This window comes from Paroedura picta, chromosome 7, assembly GCF_049243985.1.
Source record: "Paroedura picta isolate Pp20150507F chromosome 7, Ppicta_v3.0, whole genome shotgun sequence".
In the NCBI taxonomy this organism is placed as follows: domain Eukaryota; kingdom Metazoa; phylum Chordata; class Lepidosauria; order Squamata; family Gekkonidae; genus Paroedura; species Paroedura picta.
In genome coordinates, this window is record NC_135375.1 from 70,378,532 (window position 1) to 70,395,724 (window position 17,193).

At 41.8% G+C, this 17,193-nt stretch overlaps 1 protein-coding gene across 1 annotated transcript in view; it reads right to left on the reverse strand.

Annotated features, from left to right (window-relative positions):
* The window catches only part of TMC1 (transmembrane channel like 1), a 56,941-nt gene that overhangs the window by 25,285 nt on the left and 14,463 nt on the right, over positions 1-17,193 (reverse strand). Inside the window, exons 4-9 of the mRNA XM_077344793.1 lie at positions 16,671-16,811; positions 14,160-14,250; positions 13,291-13,372; positions 10,080-10,186; positions 9,191-9,289; positions 1,479-1,621 (exon numbers count right to left, since the gene is read on the reverse strand). Of these exons, the coding sequence (XP_077200908.1) occupies positions 1,479-1,621; positions 9,191-9,289; positions 10,080-10,186; positions 13,291-13,372; positions 14,160-14,250; positions 16,671-16,811 (663 nt within the window). The remainder of the gene's footprint in view (positions 1-1,478; positions 1,622-9,190; positions 9,290-10,079; positions 10,187-13,290; positions 13,373-14,159; positions 14,251-16,670; positions 16,812-17,193) is intronic.

Here is a 17,193-nt window from a genome sequence, read left to right on the forward strand (position 1 = left end):
AGGAAGGGAAGTATTTTTTTAGTTCACATTGTGGCAAGTATTGGAGAGGCAAGTTCTGTGTAGGATCCCCCCCACACACACACAAGTGACAGCGCAAGTGAATATTTTCAGTCCTTGTCATCATCATCAATAAATCTAATTCTCAACATGACCTCACCTGTAGAAAAGAGATTGGATCATGAACAGATAATTTCTACAACCTAAAACATACCCCCCAGGTTTGCAGAAAAATCTGAAATCTAGAAAAAGCACGCAAACACAAAAACCACTGGGGGGAACAGAAACCACATAAGTAGCTTTGAGAAATTAATGTTCTCTCACTGGCAATTGTAGGGATTCGCTAAGGTACCTCAATAGTACATCAAGCCTTCAAGCCTTGGATTCAGTTAGGGTGAGTCAGGGAGGTTCAGGGGAGAAAAGAAAGAAGGAAAAGGGGAAAGGATATGGGGGTTTCCAGGAGGAGGGAAAGAGGGACTAGTGTGGAATAAGGAATACAGAGGAAAGTCAGGTGCCCCCACAAGTCCTTCAAGGAACTCTCCAGTGTAGCTGGGCTCAGTGACTGGCACCATACCACTGGGCCTGGCATCCAGCGCTGTACAAGTTAGCCAGAGTTGTCCCAACTGCCAGGAGGAGGGAAGGAGATAAAGCAGAGGACTGGGAGGAGATAAAGTTAGGTTGGCTGGTGGGTAGGAAGGGGAGAAGTAAGCAAGAAAAGGCAAGAGATTATGGGACTGCCGGGGAAGGGGGAAATTATGTACATGCCCCTCCTGCAAACCTTTGTAGATCCCCCACATATTGGCACTAATTGTTGGAAAAAAGCACCTATGTAGTCTTGTGCACAGCTACTGACTGTGAAGCATTCAGCGAGATGCTTCACAATCTGCTCCTAACACTTCCCTCCTCTTCTGTCAAGAGGAATGATTGTAATTTCTAGATGATCTTTAACACAGTGCAAGATAGAATGTATTTTTTTAAGTTGACATTACTGTTCTTTTTGTTACACATTTAATTCACACTTCTGAGCTATATAGAAAATGTGTTATGCTCTTTTAATAAAGTCTTTTTCCACCTCTGTAAAAGTTGTTCTAATATGAATAACTTAATATTGACATTACATTGTAAATAATGCTATAATAATCCAGGGTTAACTACTCAGGTTCCCTACCACTACACAAAAATCCTGGTGTTTATGGTGCAGCTCTAGAGAAAGCAGTTCAGCCAATCAACACCCCATATACAAGCTAAAAGTGCTATAGCGTTTTCATTTTGTTATGATATAGTGGATGAGTTTATACTGAGATGTGAAATTGGCTTAATGGGAGTTTTAATCTTTAGGCTATAAAACCCTTTTTTCGTTATAATTGGACAACTTGAAAATGTATTGGAGGTTCTGTCTGGGAGGTGGGTGAGGGTAAAAATTCAAATCAGTCAATGCATATATATCCTACTCTTAATTTCTTTACTGAAGTGGAACTTACGTGCGGATGACAACCATGAAACTGTAACCAATGCATCCAACTCCTACAAGGAAATAGGAGAGAGGCAGTCGAAACTTCAACCATCCAATGGTTCGCTGATTATCATAATAGCCATAAAAGAGCACAGAATATTGTGCAAAGCCCTGAAAAAGAACAATTTAGAAACTCTTAGCTAGCATCTTCAAGCAATACTGTGGAGGAAACAGAACAGCTGTGGCAATAAGAAATACAATGTAACATGTAACTCTGCTTAGGATTGCAGTAATTTTGTCAATAACCCCTCAGATCATTATATAAATCTCAGGAGAATTCAGAAAGGCAGGAAGGCAGGCAGGCAGACAGGAGAGCTGCAAGATGATAGAAGGATCCCTTCACAGGAGGTGTAAAGAGAAGCCAGGACCCATTGTGTTTGTCCCCCTTTTTGCAAGCCAAATCCCCCATTTTCTTTTATCAGAGCTTTTGGGGTAACATGGGAATAGATAAGCACTTTTCTTCATGAGGGACCCTATATGCATGTCTCACCAAAGTCAAGGCTTGTCTCAACCCATCTTCTGTTCTCAAGCATTTCTTCCCCCAGTTCCTCTCACTTATGCCAGCTGTTACTTTCCTGAGGTTCTGTGTCTCTGCTGTCTCTTTCCTACCAGAGCATTTGCAAATCTGTTTCAGAGACAAGTTCAGTTGATGATACAGAAGGTACCTAGATGAGCATGAGCAAATCCCATGGGCTTCCAGTGCATACAAGCAACCTGGGAACAGGCAGTAGCCCCACAGCAGACTTCTTACATGACCAATAATTGAAAGTATAAACTGATAATTCAAAATAGTAGCTCAGGTTATTGCATACATTGCAATTCTTTACAGAAATATTAGTCTTCATGAAGGCAAAAGTCTACATTATAAATTAACAATGTCAACAAATTTCATCATTGAAGACAGTTAGAAATTAAACACCACATGCATGCTATCTAGAAACAAATTACTTTCATTCAAACCCTTGACTCAACTAATAAATTAGGCCTATTCAAAGATAGTCCATGTCTTGTCCTCTCATACTTATCCTCCAGAGAGGTGGAAGAAAGCAAACTACAAAGGAGGCAGTTGCTTTTTTAGCCTCTGATAGGTGCAAAAGTTTAAGTTGAATCTCTTTCTGTTAACAATGAACTCAGAAATCTTTACACTGGAACCTTCTTGTGAGAAAGGTTTCTGAAGTACCTTTGGGGAGCAGCTGTCCCTTTTGTCCCTTCTATCTCCCCAGTATCTTGGTGGGAAGTATGTTTTAGGAAATAACACACTCAAGAGAAGAAAGAACTAATATCTTCAAGCAGGCCACAACCGTTGAAAGAATGGCAGGAAAGCATTTGAATCAGGTCCTGAAATTTTAGAAAAGTCTCATAAGAAGCTTGAACAGAGTAAAGTAATCCACTGGGGGACATTACTTCTCTAATTGTACTGAGAGCATTCTGAATATATCTTACAAGTGGGAACCTGCAAAGAAAATTGCAGGAACAGCCATCCCAGTCCTCCTGTCATTTTTGCTTCCCCCCCCCCCCATTCCCCTGTTTCTCATAGCATCTCACCCTTTCTCACTCCCACCACCCCTTTCCTTATTCTTTCTCTCCCTCATGGCTGAAACTTTATTTCTTTCTGTCTTCCATCCCATCACTGTTTCTCTCTCCCCCATCACATCATCATGTTTTCTTTCTAGCCCCATCTGTCATGAACCCCGATTCATGCCAGCTAAGTTTCATTTTCTTGCAAGCCTCTTTGCTTCTCACCAGCCTGGTAAAGCCAAGGCCATAAACCCATAAATCTACCTATGGGCTCCTAGCCTCCCTTCCCTTTCCCAGTGGGAGTTTTCAGTTGCTGATTTATCAATCTCACTATAAGTGTCCTTGTGAAAACAACCCAAGTCTCAAGAATGTGGCAACGACTTATATAAGATTCTGGGCAATCTGGTCTCTTGGGAATCAACTCACCTTTGCTGCCCTCTTGCTCTCCCGCCAAAATGCCTATGTACCCCTCCCTTATGTGCTGGGCTCTATATCTGCCCTGGGTTTCCTATTGTTCTTTGTTATTATCAAGATCTTTGCTTAGGAAGATCTTGGCTTGCTTTAGCGTTCTGTGGACTCTGTTTAATAAAGCTCTCTTTGGATTTACAACTGCCTGTTGGATCTCGGATGTGTCTTTATCATGGACTCTGCAGGCTAGGCTCAGCCTGGTTCCTGACACCATCATACTTCCAGCTACCTGCCTGCCTGCTTCTCTGCCCCACAGCAGTATTAGTGATGGCTGCCCCCCCCCCACATGATTGTATTGGTGCCAAGGACCCTGGGTGCTGCTGTGTCCGTGCCAAGGTCCCCATGAGTAGCTGCAGTAGCTGCATGGCCCCTTAGTGCTGACAGAATATTTTTCTTTGGGGATGGGGGGTCAACCCCCCTCAATGTATTGTTTATGTTTTTAGGTTTTTCAACAAACCTGGGGATATCCCCAAATTTGAAGAAAAATCTCCTTTCTTACACACATACACACACAAACAAACTCATTTCCCCACATTCTCCCCTGCCCTCGTTCTTCTTACCATTCACTTCCCTAACCTACTCCCTAGTCCATCCCCCCTCCCCCAGTCATAAAGCCAGGCTCTCTTCTTCCTCCCACCTCCCCTCCCCTCCCCTCCCCCCTCCTTAACTCTTGCTGCAGTGCTGGCCAGGCCTATTGTCACACTTCCCAGGTCTGCAGAGGTGGCACAGCCGCTGCCTCCACCTCCACCCAAAGAGGCTTCACAACCACTTCCTGGACACACGGAGGTTGCACTGCTGCTGCCTCCACCCACAGAGGTTTTGTGGCTGCCTCTTAGACCCAAGGAGCCTTTGCAGCTGCTGACTATATCCACAGAGGCTTTGTGGCCACTGGCTGGGACCACGGAGGCTGTGCGGCCACTGTCCCCATCCACAGAGGTTTCACAGCCACCACCTGGGTGTGCAGTGGTGTCGTGGCTTCTGCCTCTGCCCACTGTGGCTTTGCAGCAACCACCTGGGCCTGCAGAGGCAGTGCAGCTGCCACCTTGACCACAACTTTGGCATCCTCCACCAACCACCTCCTGCCTCTTCTAGCACATTCCCTGGGGCGGGACTACGTACATCACATCCGTATCCACATCCATTTTAGGGGGTGCACTAGAAGATGTGTTCCACATTTAAAATGTCAGACTTTCCTGCAACCCTGACGTGTACACTAAGGGCCATTCCACACAACAGGCAATGTTGCTAAATCTGAGCGCTATTGAAAAGCGCTGCAATCAAAACAAGCAGGTCTCGGTAACGCACACAGCCATTTCTATCAAAAAAAAGGCTCTCCCACTAGCGCTGTTCTTGTAACACACAAGTTTCCGGTCTCGCTGAAATCGCAACAAAGGAGGCAATATTTTTCCGCGCTTCCTTCTGCCCCTGGCCGTCAATCAAACAGAACAGCCAATTAACTGTTGTGTTCGTGCTAAACTGTTTTTTAAAAACCCGAAAACATCAGTAGCAACGCATATTTGTTTATTCGATGTATCAGAAAGACCTTTTTCACTGGCGTAGGAGCTGGCGCTTAATTGTTTACATGCTCTTAAAGTTTAAAAAATCCTCCCCCCGCCCGTGCAATTTTTGGTTGAAATTACGGGCAGTGTGGAAGGGAGGGCTGTATTGTGCTTGGAAACTTTACAGACAATTGCTTGTGGACGGATTTCAGCCAAAGAAGTATTGTTTGTTGCTTTTGCCAGTTTAAGGGGGGGGGAGAATGGCAATCGCGACGCCGTAAGCTTGGGTGCGAGAGCTTAGGGAGGGACATGCTTGCTACCGCTACATTGAGAACGCACATGTCTTTTTCGGATGTGTTGCAGGTTGTTCTCAAGAGTCTAGCGGGTTTTTTGTGGATTCCCTGAAAAGTGCTACAACAAAGCGATTTTTGCGGGAGTGTTGCAGGAGTGTTGCAGATTGTGTACGACGTCATGAATAATGAAAAATAAATAGTGTTACACAATGGTAACACTTCAGCAACATTAACACTGTGCGGAATGGCCCTAAGTTTGAAGAAAGATATGCTTAGCATCCTTGTGGCTCTGCTAGGTGGCTTTAGCTATCTGCAGATGAGGACCATGGGTAATTAATAGTATATAAATATTGCACACACACATTTGAGAGCAGATATATGCAGCTGGCACCTTATCCATGCACATGATTGTGTTAGTTTTGATCTGGAGATTTAGTTCAGCATAAGAAATTGTAACATATGTTCTTGGGCCTTCATTGTATGAACTGGCCACTAGACTTTATCTCTGCTGCAGATACAACAGATTAACCCTCTTGCACTGAGAGCATTCCTGACTGATATCCAATATCACAAGGGAACATGAGGGAAGATGCTGCCTCTGAAGTGTGTATGCTTTGAATAGAGATAAAGTGATACAAGATGCTACAACCATCACCCTGTGTTGTGTACAAAGACAATAAAATATTCTAGAGCACTAAATGAAATCATTAGAAAACACGTTTAAAATGTGTTTAAAATGTGTTTAAAATGTGTTTAAAATGTGTTTAAAATGTGTTTAAAATGTGTTTAAAATGTGTTTAATGGTTTAAACAAACCATTTTGTTACATAAAATTGATATTGCTTTTCCACCTTATGGGCTAAACAGTAAATGTCTAGTGCAAACAAACAAAATTATTCACACAAGGTCAGTCTTTTAGTTTTAGCCACCATCTGCTGCTGCTGGACAGCAGACCATTCTTTCCTGAATGTCACAGAGCAGAAAAGCCTGCATGTGACTACTAGCCTGGATTCCAGTCAGACACCAGAGTTCAGTGTGTGCCCGTATAATCTGCCAACAGCATGCACATGAATCAGGAAAGGTTTTAATTGACTTTGGTAATGCAGCGGGATTTAGTCCTTCTGAAAGTAAAATACATCTGTTCCCTCTCCTTCTGCTGTTTAGCTACTGGTTAGTTCTTAAAAGTAAGCCATTAGTAGATTAAAATGTCAATACGTTAACATCCTTCTGTTGCATTTATCCATGAGCCATGCATTTAATGTACTGTGACTATTAGGATGTCTGACATGAGTCACAAGGCCTGCCTGATTAACTTTTGCAATCCTGGGAGTGGCAAAAATGAAATATTAACACATGACAAGGAAAGATGAATTTCTGCAATGGAGATTAATTTGTTTCTTCAGTTGCTTCAGTACTGACATTGAATCCCAGGACAAGGCATGATCAAAATCTGAGGATGCCTAATGCTGGTTATAGAGCATGGCACCATGCAGCAGATGGGATGGCATACTGTAAGATCCAGAAGTGGTCCATTTGGGGGTCCGGAGGCATCATCTGGCTTGGACACTGGTTGGAGGCAGCTGCTTTCCTGGACATTGTTGCAATGGCAGACTTCCTGTGCAAGCATGACAGTGGGAGTCTGTATTCCTCGAAGCATTGGTTGACCGTCATGGGACGCTGGCTTAGCTATAGTTGCGAACGTTGAGCTGAGCACCAGGCCACATTGTTGCAGTGGATGCCATATAGTACTTTGACAACTTTGGCAGGGGCATTGGTGTTGGGCTCTGGTAACCTCCAGGGGCAGTTATGGTATGGGCTAGGATGCCATGTTGCTAGAGGCTAAGTCTCATGAGAGGTCCCACTAGGCTGGGCGGACATTCACCAAGGAATGGTCCATGGTGGCAAATGACCCTTTCATCTGTCACCCAGAGTTCTTTGATCTCAGGTGGCCCTAAAGCCTGAGTATCAAGCTGAATTGAGATGTGTGTTACTGATTGGATCCCCCATGGTGGGGCATTTGCAGTTCTGGGCCCTCTATAGAGCAATGGGGTGCACTTGTTGGAGTGGGGCATGGACATCTGGCTCCATGGAATCCAGCATGCTATTTTGAATAGGCTGCAAAATTGAGCGGTGGTGGGAGCCTGAAAAGGTATATCCCTATTTGGGCTCCATGGCAGAACTGGAGCATGGGAAGGATCAATTTTGGGGAGGCCAAGCTTGCACGCTGGCCTCCCCTAGATTTGGGGGCCCACTTAAGGGGCTGTGCAGATGCAGAGTCTGATTGAAGGCTATCATTTCTGGAAGGCAGGAGAACCCAACAGAGGCTGGCATCCAGAGGGGTCACTCCATGTTGCCTCCCCCCTTTTGCAGCCTGCCATTATGTCCATGTTTTTGGGCTGGATAGCCAATACAACCCATTGAGGGGCAGGCTGCTGTGGGCTGCTTTGTGGTAAGGTGACCTCAAGATGGCAAATTTCTCTTCCCATGCTTGCCACGCTCAATGTTGAATAAAGGCTGTGGCCAAATATTTTATGTCAAATTATGGTTGTCAGTGTCCTCATTAGGTGGTCAATATCCCCCTGCAAGGCAATGACTGTTTATATCATGTTCTTCTTGTTATTGCCCTAATTCCTTTGACTTGGTCAGTTATACATGCAATACAGCATTTGTTCTCAACTTTATTGTAACTGAGAGAGTCATCTTCAGATTTTCAGCAGTAGATATTCACATTCTAAGTATAGGGTGGTTGACAAAGGTTAATCTTTGGGTGAATTTGAGCATACCATCTGGAGTAGGGCTTATGCAGGCATCATTAGACGCATCTGTTACTGTATGAAATGGATATATTTTTTACTTTCCCCCTCATCTGGTCCCCACATACACTGCTACAATAAAATAGTGGTTCCGAGCTGCTGAAGATCTCTTCTCCTAGGCCTAGGCCAGGAGTTCAGGGACTGATCTCCACTGTTCTAGCAACAAGAGGAGATAGTAGGCCATTTTCTCCTCCTACCCAGAACAATAGCAGGAATCTGACTGGGCAGGCAGTCACATCCCAACCAGGAGCCACAGTGTGGTCAAGGAAGGAAGCAACTGCCTGGTCTGACCCTTTGGCAACTTTCAGCCTGTTGGTTAGAAAGGTGCTTTGCAGCTAAGGCAGGGTTGTGGAATATAAGGGGATTATGACTGCATGTGTCCCACTGGAGGCCTCTCCCTGCTGCACTTTAAATTGCCAGGCAAAGTTCTACCAGCAATTGAAGACACTCAGGAAAATAGACTTCCAAGTCACACTTGCTGCCAAAGCAAAGAGTACCTCGGAATTAGAAAGGTAAAAAGCATGAAACGCAGGAGTACAATTCTTGTATCACCTATTTTATCTTTCTTGAGCTCTCTTGTCATTGTCAAGTTACAGGCTTGTTATTTCAGACAACCACAGAGGGCCAAGTTAACCCTATAAGGCACCTTTACTGAAGTGAAGCTACCTGCTGTGTTTTTGTACGTCCTGAAATGGGCCTGTGATGACCCAGCATGGGGTCCCTTGGAGCTTATTTTATGACACATAAACTCATGAACTCGCAAGGGAAAATGACAGTCTTTCAGATGCAGCTTTAATCATTCTTTATGCAGCTTTCACTCACTTTGTATTAATCTTAAATGTCAGAAGCTCTGGTGTCAAGTATAAAGATTTCGTTCATACTGGAAAACTTTCAGAGTTTTTGGTGCCAAATGGTGTCCCTTGGCTCAATGTTAAATAAACTGTTATATATGTTTGTATCTCTTTTTTTACCTGCTTAAAAATGAGGGGACATGAACAATAAATTGTTGAGAAGTGAAATACAAAAGTCTCTCAATTAAAAAAACAAACAGACAGCTAAACACATGGTTGCTTGTGAATGGCACACTTACACTGAAGTCGTACAAAGTAGCAAAGTTCATTGCATTTGCTTCTTCAGCTCTTGGCACAGTTTTTCTCGGTAAGCTGCCATAGGGCTTCCCCATCAGTGCCTGCACTCATAGATAGGAAGAAGTGTTCATATTTTAGTCACATTTCTAACAGAAGATCAGCATGCAAACACAGTGTTAAAGGGATTGATAGATTCTGCAATTTATAGACATTCTCATATATTTTATAGTATTAAGGAACTGGTAGTTTGTGGATTTGCCCTAAAATTAGATAATCTAGCAGAAGGTTTAGAGCCTGATGTATAAGATGTTTCAATTCATATGTAAATTGTTTTAAGCCATTCCTCTTTTTGGTGGTCTTATCTGTGGGATTGAGAAATACCGCAATAAGGAATTTGCCAGTAATTTTTAGACATTACTTTCCTATTACTGCTTCTGCTGTGCCTGTGCTGAGAAGTAACGTTGAGCAATTTGCATGTGAAACATTACCTTTGACACTAATTAACAAGAATGAGCAGCACATCGTCTCACTGAAATTTCAGTTATTCAACTACATGGTTGGAATTTAAGATCTACAAAAGGAGCAGAGTTTGTAGAAGGGATCTTTGTTGTTTCCCCCTTGCACGGAAGCCCCCGTGGCCCTTTCAAAGCTGCTTTTGAGAACTGGGGACTCTTGGGGACAGTGTGGGATGCTATGCAGGGGGCTGCGGCATGAAGAGAGACTCTTTGTTTCCATTTTGAGTGTTACCACTTTGATTTAGTACTGGTCTTCTTCATAGTGAATTAAAGGCTACAGTTCTTACTGTAAACTTTAGCACGTTGGACTTAGCTTTGATATTTAAATCAGAGATATTATAAAAATGGGTGGTTATTTCCACTGAGCTATCCTTACCTCAGGCACCATAATAAGACCAAAGGTCAGTCCAAAAAGAACCATATTTATTCCATACATCCATCGCAAAAATATGAAATAGGAGGCAACTGAAGAGCCAAAGTGACCTATTAAAGAGATAAAATTGGCATGTGTATTTTTCATTTTCTCTGAAGTCTGAAATTGGAATAAAATCAATCAAAAATGTTTATGACTAGTAAACCACAAATGAGTGATTTCTTCATAAATTGCTGATAATAAATGTTGTGGAATGTCTGTTTAGAACAGCAATGTAAAACTGTACCATTTGTAAAGGTGGGTGAAAAATACAGGCTATTTTCTTAATCCCTTTTAATTATTAGAACTCTACCTTCTCTGCAGCATACTGAGATTCACTTTGATTTAAACCATTATGAAATTAAATACTTGACTTGCATTAATAAATAAATTACTTGACCATGGGAGAAGCCATGGGATACAAGCTCCTGAGATACAAGCTCTGGAGATACAAACTGGCCCCAGCATTTTGGACCATGACTGGCCAAACTGTGGTTCTCAAGATGTCCATGAACTACAATTACCATGTGCCTCTGCCAGCACCATTCTGTGATTGTGGTTTGTCTCACCTGGGCCAGGGATTTCCCATGCCTTTCAAGTTTGGCCCTAGAGTTCTGACAATCATCTTGCCGCTGGTGGCCCATTTTTGAGTCTCAAATCTTTATTCTCCAATGAGTTATTATCTGATGCCAGTGTGGTATAGTAAGTGCTGAACTAGGATCTGGGAAACCCAGATTCAAATCCCCACTCTGTGAAAACTTGCTGGATGACCATTGGCCAGTCACACACTCTCAGCCCAATTCAGCCCACAGGGTTGTTGTTGTGAAGAAGAAACTTATGTTAGCTGCTTTGAATCTGATTTAAGGTTGACAACCTCCCAGTGGCACCTGGAAATATCCTGCTATTACAATTGATCTCCAGATAACCCAAATTATACCCCCAAGAGTAAATGGTTGCTTTGGAAAATAGGGTCTATGGCATTATACCCTGCTCAGGTTCCTCCCTCCAAAATCCTGTCTGCCCCAGGGTTTTCAGCTTGGTTAAGTTCTGAAATACTCAAATCAATACTGATTTGTATCCAGGGTATAGGATTCACTTCAAACTCTAGAAAGTATTTCTCATCCCAGAGCTGGCAACCCTATTCCCATTGGGGAGAAAGGCAGGATATAAATAAAGTAAATGAATAAATGACAGATTGTCCAGATAGGCTATTTTTATTACTATAGATTCATGGAAACAGTGAGCCAAGTGATTTGTTCCACGATGATATTTTGTTTGGATTAGGGTAATATGGGGGTGCAGGTAGAATCTTTGTTCCGGGGCCCATGGTGGCTCTCAGTAGCTCTAGGCAGTTGCAAGTACCCTGTGAGAACTCACTTCTAAAGCACTGAAGAGCCCCTATTTGTTTCAGTCTCATGTTGCAGGGACCTCTTTCCATGCTGTTTTTTCTGACCTACAGTATTCCTGAGGACACTGGGGGGGGGGGGAGGCTGCACCTGCAGCTGCACTGTGGACTGCAGGTATATATGGTGGTAAACAAAATAATACCCCCCAAAGAAAACGGTTGCTTTGGAAAGTAGGGTCTATGGCATTATACCCTGCTGAGTTTCCTCCCTCCCAAATCCTACCTACCCCAGGGTTCTCAGCTTGGATAAGCTCTGAAATACTCTAATCAATGCTGATTTGAGTACTTTTGTGGTTTATCTGAGCGAATCAAACATCCCATCAATTTAAATCAGCTGATCACAGAATCAATTCAGATGTGATTCAGCTGACTGAGAAAGAGCCCACCAAACAGCTGATCCTGAGGATCTTTAGATGCTTCCTCCCAGACCTCTCCCAGGCTATGCAGAGCCTGCTCTCCACAGGCTGAGAAGGAGGGGAAGAGACTACCAAGAGACCATCCTGAGGATCAACAGTTTGCAGGCTTTCAGTGCCTCCTCACAGAATCCTTCCCGGCTGTACAGAACCAGCTCTCTTTAAATGCCTCCAGAGCTTACAAACAGCTGATCCCCAGCAAGGCTTCTCTCCACAGCAGGTTCAGCCACCTAGTAGGTGTTTCGGCCAAGTGGTTCAAGTTTCCCAAATCAGTCATACTTGAATCGATTGAATCTGAAAAGTAGCAATTTTCCCCCCTCAATGCACATTGCTGAATGCACAATGCTGAAATCCTAATCCCTGTGGTTTAAAGTTTCTATGGAGGTCATGTCTTGAATTTAACATCTAATAGGCATGACAAATCCCCCCCAAGATATTATTTTGATAACTAATATTGCATTGCATGTGTTTGCAAAGTGCCATCAAGATACTGCTGACCAATAGTGACCTCATTGGGTTTTCAAGGCAAGTGAGAAGCAGAGATAGTTTGCTATTGCCTTCTTGTTTGCATTGCATAGCAATATTTAAATACTTCAGGGGGGGCGGGTTTGATACATTGTGAACTTTTTCTTCAGAACCAGAAATGAAACCCCCCTTCCCAGGTTCATTGACATGTTAACTGAATGGGCACAGAAGAAAAAGAGATTTCATCCACTGACGCTGCTCTTCATCATATATATATTCTGACTAAATATTGCAGCAACTGCCTACACAGGCAAAGTCTCCTTTCTGCAACTGAGAATGCAGTCACATGATGGGACCTATTTGCAGACATTTGGATGAATATGTTGGAGGAAGACAACATATTCCTCCAGGTTGGGGAATTCTTGGAGATTAAAAGACAGAACCTGGGAAGTGCCACATTTGGAAAGGGGAAGGGATTCAGTAAGGATGTGATACCATAAAGTCTTCCCTTCCAAGTAGCCATTTGGTTTAGGGGAACTGACCTGGAGATCTTGACCTGAATAGCCCAAGCAAGCCCGATCTTGTCAGTTCTCAGAAGCTAGCTAATCTTTGAATGGAAGACCTCCAAGGAACACTAGGGGCCATGACACAGAACCAGATTGTGGCAGACCACCTCTGAATGTCTCTTGCCCAGTTGCCAAACAGTCCTGGGGTTTCCTGGCTATGCTACACATGCCATACAATAATAAACAAAAAGATTTCAGAAGATCATTGTGAGGTTAGCAAGCCTAACACTAGGAGGTGCTCTACCCCTCTACTTTTACTTATGAAACACATGACCAATATATGAATATGGATTTAGACACACTGGGGTTTTTTGTAAAACTCTTACTTTCAATTTCTTTGATTTTCATTTCCCAGGGAATGCAGGCTGTTTTAAAATTCTCAAAATCACGTTGAAATTTCATCCATTTCTGAAAAAAGAGAGGTAAACGTTTAGACTATAAAACTAAGAGCAGAACAGAAAATGAAAAATGTTTTGAATAAACACTACATTTAATGTGGTAAAGCTCTCATATTCATAAATTATCCCAAATCTACACACATTACAGATGGTTTGGAAATAATAGGATAGTGAAAGGCCTGTTTGATTGATGGCCAGGTGCGGGAAGAAGCACAGAAGAATATTGCCTCCTTTGTTGCAATTCCGGCGAGACCAGAAACCTGTGGGGAATGAATAGACCACTACTGGGACTTCAATATTCCACTAGAATTGAAGGTATGCGGAATGATGACATTCCACTATTAAATATAGTGTTTCTGCATGCTGCAAACATTTAGCAACATTGGTCATTGTGCGGAATGGCCTTTGGAATGAAAGCATTAGAACTCAAGCATGATCCTAAATATGAGATTAAATATCTTTTAATTTTAATTTTATTTTATTTTTAGTTTATTTTTATTTTTTAGTTTAGCACTGCAGCACTCCACCTATAACATTAAAAAACAAATCTCCAAGGAAGTTTGTGCAGCAAAAAAGGGTGGTGGGGGAGAAAGTGTCACTGTGTGAAATTCATAGCACTTCAGAGACGGCTCCTTAAGAGAAGAAAATTTACTGTAGGAAACCCCATCCCTGTAGCACTCTACTTAAAATTGGGCCAACAACAAAAAACATCTAAACTAAAATCTTCCTCTTCTGAAAAAGTGGAATGAGTATAGAGTCATTGCCACTGAACAGAAACAACGAAAAATGAGTCTTACTTTCATCATCATCACTTTATAAGCGTAAAACTGTTTGCCTTTTCCTTTGCCAAGAGCCCCTTCAAATTTGTCCACAAAACGCTGGGCTTCTCTGGAAGAAAAGGAAATAAAAAGGAATACATGAGTATAATTAAGGAATAGACTCATAGTCGCTTTCACTGAATTGCTAAAGGGCCATATGATATGCTTCAAGAATGAGCTTCCCAAAGAAGATCTTTGGACCTAAATAGAAATTATACATACATGAATTGTATCACTGCCACCAAGAAAAGAAGCCAAGCCTCGTTTCTTCTAATGCCTAATACAACTGACTCATGTCCCAATTGTTGATGAGGTGATCTTGATTCTCTGTCAGTATAGTAGCTAAGAAGAATTATATCAAGTCACACCTATTTGTGCTTTCCCCTATGTAGTCTGGGGTCAAATAACGTTAGATTAAACACAGAACTGACAGTAAAAATGGCAGCTGCATACCTAATTCCTCCTTCATGCTTTCAACAGCTGTCTTGATGTCAAGATATGTTCCCTATCCGTGTTCCATATCATTATCTCTAACTGGAAATGGGTGCAGAAATGCAGGGAAAGCACAAGTAGGAGTGACTTGACATAATTCTTCTTAGCTACTATACTGACAGAGAATCAAGATCACCTCGTCAACAAATGACATTGTGAAATAAAAGTCGCTGAAATTTTTGTGTGTGGAATATTTTTATAATATTTTTATAAAACCTGGAACCATGGCAATTCTGCCATGAGATAACTTATTTGTCTGCATAATTATTATAATTTACCACATATGTATCCCATATTTCCTCCAAGACATACCCACCCAATTTGTCACCCACTGATCTCAACACAAACAGCAACCTATAATGGCCCAATAGATGCCTTCAACCTCTCCTGTTTCTCCCACATGCAACAAAAACAGGGTGTTTGTCATAGTGCTAGTGCATTGTGGACTGCACCTGGCTTTGCAGGATAGAAAAAAAGCTCATATTTACACAGCCCCCTCCCCCTGCGTTTTCAGGAGCAATGGCTATTCTGTTATTACTGTTAACTGAACAAACTGTTCAGTTAAATGTTTGCTTGGGGTAGCTGAATACGATTTGTAAATTTTATCAGTGATTGAACACAGTGATCTTCTTTCCACAAAATAGGTATAGTGCACTCTTCTGCTGAAGAGGTACTTTACTCATCTGGAAATAAATGGGCTCATTACGCACAAATCTCTGGACTGTGGTGACTGATTATGTTTTACAATAAAAGGAATTGTCTGTTCGTGACTCCAGTCTCTGGATTTAACACCATAGATGGGGTCATGTTGTGAATTAGACATATTGATGGTGCATTCCTGCAAGACCTTAAATCTGATCTATTTAGAATATCAGATAGAACAAAAGTTATTTTAATTGCATAAATGACATAGTTGAAATAACACTGACATATCTTACAGGTTTGTTAAGATATATAAGAAACTGTGTGTGTGTGTGTATGTGTGTGGCTCTATGAGTGCTTTATAAGTGACAAGTCATTTTTAAAAACTGAAAATATATAAAGTCTCTTTTAAACACAGAGCAAACCCTGTGCTTTCTTACTCAAGAATGAGCAAGTGCCAAAACCCAGGAAGTACAAAACTAGGCTTTGTAATCAGTTGGATCATTATTGGTAAATTATCGATAGCACAAGGTAGGCCAAAGTGTACCCTTCTAGCTGACAATGAAAGCATTATTAAATTCAAAGAAACATTAATCTAATTACCAGCACAAAGAGCATCAATGTTTCATGAGGCCAGGTATTGTTGTCCTTAAATGGCCTGGCTTAATAATTAATGGCAGGTATGAGGTTGCAGCTCCCAAAGTGCTAGGTGTCCTGTACTTGGGCTGTTTAAGACTTGCAAAAGTGGGGAATGAATTACTGAACTTAAGAGGTTGCAGCATAAGAAGACGATTCAGGTGGGTTGCTCAACTTTTCAGTAACAGGTCAGGATGGATTCAGCCACCAGCTCGAATCTCATTCAAGAGCAATGCGCTGTTAATATTGATCAACAGGGACTTCTCTGAGCCAGCGCTTTAAAGGAAGGGTTTTGTAAAAATAGTAAAAGCACTATCATTGCCAGGTTGTTGTCATTGTTCCATAAGGTAATATGCTCCTGATTTGTATTTGTTATCATTCAACTGAATCAAGTTCCCTGACAAATAGCAAAACAAAGCAAGTCCACTGGCACCTTCCATACTCACCAATGTATTGCACTATGAGTTTACACAGCCAATAGTTTACCCTATCAGAAGCATGGGGCAGGGGGAACCACATAAATAAATAAATAATGAGCCAATCTGATGATCAGCACAGACAGCATTTACTTCCTCAAACATGAGAGTGGAGTCACTTCTGACGTTTATCCGTAATTAAGAAATATATATACATATACATATACACACACACACACACACACACACATATATATATATATCCAATGGTCCTCCAATCAAATAAGGTATTATGAGACCATACTTCAAGACTTCCATTTTCTTTTTCATCTTCCAAGGCTTGTTTCGTAAAGTTGCAATTAGCTTCTTTTTCTCTTCCACAGCTTCCTTCAGCTTAGCCAGTTCCTCCTCTGTCATTTCATCCTCATCAGAACTAGATTCAGAGCTTTAAAAAACAAAGACAGGAGAAAAAAAAACACTGGAAATTGGTTGAAAGTTCTATATTGCTTTTCTTTATACTATGTTTACAGTACTGATTTGTGTATTGGAAGCAAACAGAAGACATCAATGCACCACAGTAAATCATGTCCTTACAAAGTTAATTTGAAACTCAGTTCTGAACTACTGAACTCTTCATCAATTACAGTCCAGGGTGCATATTTAAATCTTCCTAATGTAAGATCATAAACAGCTTCCAAGATGAAAATAACAGTAGTATTCAAAAGGAAAGGAATTGTGCAAGGTTAGGTCAGTAATAAGAAACTTTACTGCTGCTGCTGCTGCTGGGAAATTCCTAGAGATTTGGGGGGTGGAGTCTGGTAAGGGTA